Below are 2403 nucleotides of genomic sequence, written 5' to 3' on the forward strand. Positions count from 1 at the left end.
TATAATCGTGTGTGGGGAGAACACCCCTCAACATCCAGTCAAGATCTTGGTGAGTGGTTTATGAATGGCTGTAAGCCTCTCTAATTCATCTCTGAATTTTGTGGGATCTTCTGAAAGTGTAGGCAAAAGGGTTTTATAATTAAGAAGATCAGTTGCAGTTCAGAGGACATGAATTCTTCATGGGGGAGGGCCTGGACACATTCTTAAAGGACACTGTATAGGGAGGTCTGGGGCTGAGGAGCTTAGATTACACAATTCTGGTAAATAAGAGGTATCAGATACTCAGCCGCGGGGCAGCCGGTCCAGAACAGAGGAAGAGATAACATCAAGATGCCCAAGAGTGAGGAAACTGTACTCCAAAATGATCCTAATGAAGCAAAGTGTGGAGCCCATAATTCTGAAACATCAGAGAAGAACCAAGAAGAGGAAGACTTCTGTTTAAATAACTACTCTCCTCGTCTAATAGAAACAATTAACGAAGTTTCCAGGATGAGCATTGCTCATGAAATCATGGTAAATCAAGATTTCTACATGGAAGAGAATGTTTTATCTCCAAACAGTCTGGAAGACAGGTTCATGGAGACATTGTACAATGTTTTTTGGGACCATTTAAGAGAACAACTCTTGAGTAATCCTCCCGAATTCACTTGTGCTCTTGAACTTATGACAGAAGTTAAGGAGGTTTTGCTATCACTGCTATTACCACGCCACATCCACCTAAAAAATGAGATTAAAGAAGTTCTGGACATGGATCTCCTCAAGCAAGAAGCAGAACATGGAGCCCTAGATGTCTCTCGTCTCTCTAACTACATTCTTAGTTTGATGACCCTGCTATGTGCACCAGTTCGAGATGAAGCAGTAAAGAAACTACAGAGCATAACAGATCCAGTACAGTTACTGAGGGGCATCTTCCATGTTCTGGGCCTAATGAAAATGGACATGGCGAACTATACCATCCAGAGCATTCGACCCTACCTGCAGGAATATTCCATCCAGTATGAAAGAGCTAAATTCCAGGAACTCCTTGACAAACAACCCAATCTCCTTGATTACACCAAGAAATGGCTAACCAAAGCAGCCACAGACCTCATTACACCATGTCTGGATTCTCCTGACATCCCCAGCTCCTCCAGCATGGCCTGTTCAACTCCAGACAAGGCAGCTAAGAATTCAGATCCTCCCAATCCCATAATGGTGCTATACCAGGGCTACCTGAATCTCCTCCTCTGGGATCCTAAAAATGAAGAATTCCCTGAGACTCTGCTGATGGACAGAATCCGGGTCCAGGAAATGGGGTCCCATTTGCGCCACTTGACTATATTGGCCTCAGTCTTACTAGTGGCTAGAAGTTTCTCTGGTTCAATTTTATTCAACTCACCTGGATTTGTGGATAAACTGAAATGCATAACCAAGGCTGTGACTGAGGAATTTAACTCCAAGCCTGAAGAAGCTATGTTGAATGTGAGTGAACAGGTGTCTCAGGAAATTCATTGTGGCCTCAAGGACCTGGGCTTTACTGCCCTAAGCAGTGAAAACACAGTATGTCTTATAGGACAACTCCAGAACATCACCAAGAAAGAAAACCGTGTCCGTAGTATCATTGATCAGCGCCTCCTTTTGTTTCTCAAATGCTGTTTGGTTCGTGGCATGCAGGAGTCTCTGCTACACTTCCCTGAAGGCCTTAATCACATCGAAGGAGAGTTGACAGAACTAGGCCGGAAGTTTGTCAAGCTGATGCATCATAATCAGCAGGTATTTGGCCCATACTATGCTGAGATCCTAAAAAATGTCGATACTCTAGTTCAAGCACAAGAAACAGAAGTGGAACCTATCTGATAGTGCTGGACTCCAGCCATGGCAACAGGGACCCAGGAGAGAGGGCTCAGCATGTTCCTGAGATGATATCACCTGTGGCCAGCAGAGAAGCCAGCCATCTTCCTCACTACAGCCGGGATACAGGGCTGCAGGGGTCAGCATGTAAACACCAGCTGACCCAACCCCGTTGGTTAATAAACTTCTGAGCTGCAAGAAAAAAAAAAAAGAGGTATCATATGTCATGGAAAATAAAGCTTTACTTTGTCTGTGTACCAGATCTACTTCTTGCTTATAAGCTTTTATGCAATCAACCTGCAAGTTCCAGGATTGTAAATAAGGCCTCAGGGCTTCCTGTAAATTTTGGAGAGATACAGATTTTAAGTTAGGCACCTGGGGCTCAGCACCTGTAGCTCAAGCAGCTAGGGCACCAGCCACATACACCAGAGCTGGTGGGTTTGAATCCAGCCTGGGCCTGCCAAACAATAATGATGCTGCAATCAAAAAATAGCTGGGCGTTGTCGCAGGCACCTGTAGTCCTAGCTACTTGGGAGACCTTTTCCCAAGAGATCTTATGCTCTTTCAGAAATG

General features: G+C 44.6%; 1 protein-coding gene across 1 annotated transcript; it reads left to right on the top strand.

Moving 5' to 3' along the window:
- The first annotated feature begins 301 nt into the window (after positions 1 to 301).
- On the top strand, positions 302 to 2006 carry LOC128572928 (T-complex protein 11 X-linked protein 2-like). Its single transcript, XM_053573087.1, has one exon. The coding sequence runs from the start codon at positions 331 to 333 to the stop codon at positions 1834 to 1836; it is 1506 nt and encodes a 501-aa protein (XP_053429062.1). The 5' UTR covers positions 302 to 330; the 3' UTR covers positions 1837 to 2006.
- Positions 2007 to 2403: the final 397 nt, after the last annotated feature.

Source organism: Nycticebus coucang, chromosome 20, assembly GCF_027406575.1.
Source record: "Nycticebus coucang isolate mNycCou1 chromosome 20, mNycCou1.pri, whole genome shotgun sequence".
In the NCBI taxonomy this organism is placed as follows: Eukaryota; Metazoa; Chordata; class Mammalia; order Primates; family Lorisidae; genus Nycticebus; species Nycticebus coucang.

Excerpts from the sequence above, each read along its gene's own strand:
- LOC128572928 (XM_053573087.1), top strand. The coding sequence starts at position 331 with ATGCCCAAGAGTGAGGAAACTGTACTCCAAAATGATCCTAATGAAGCA.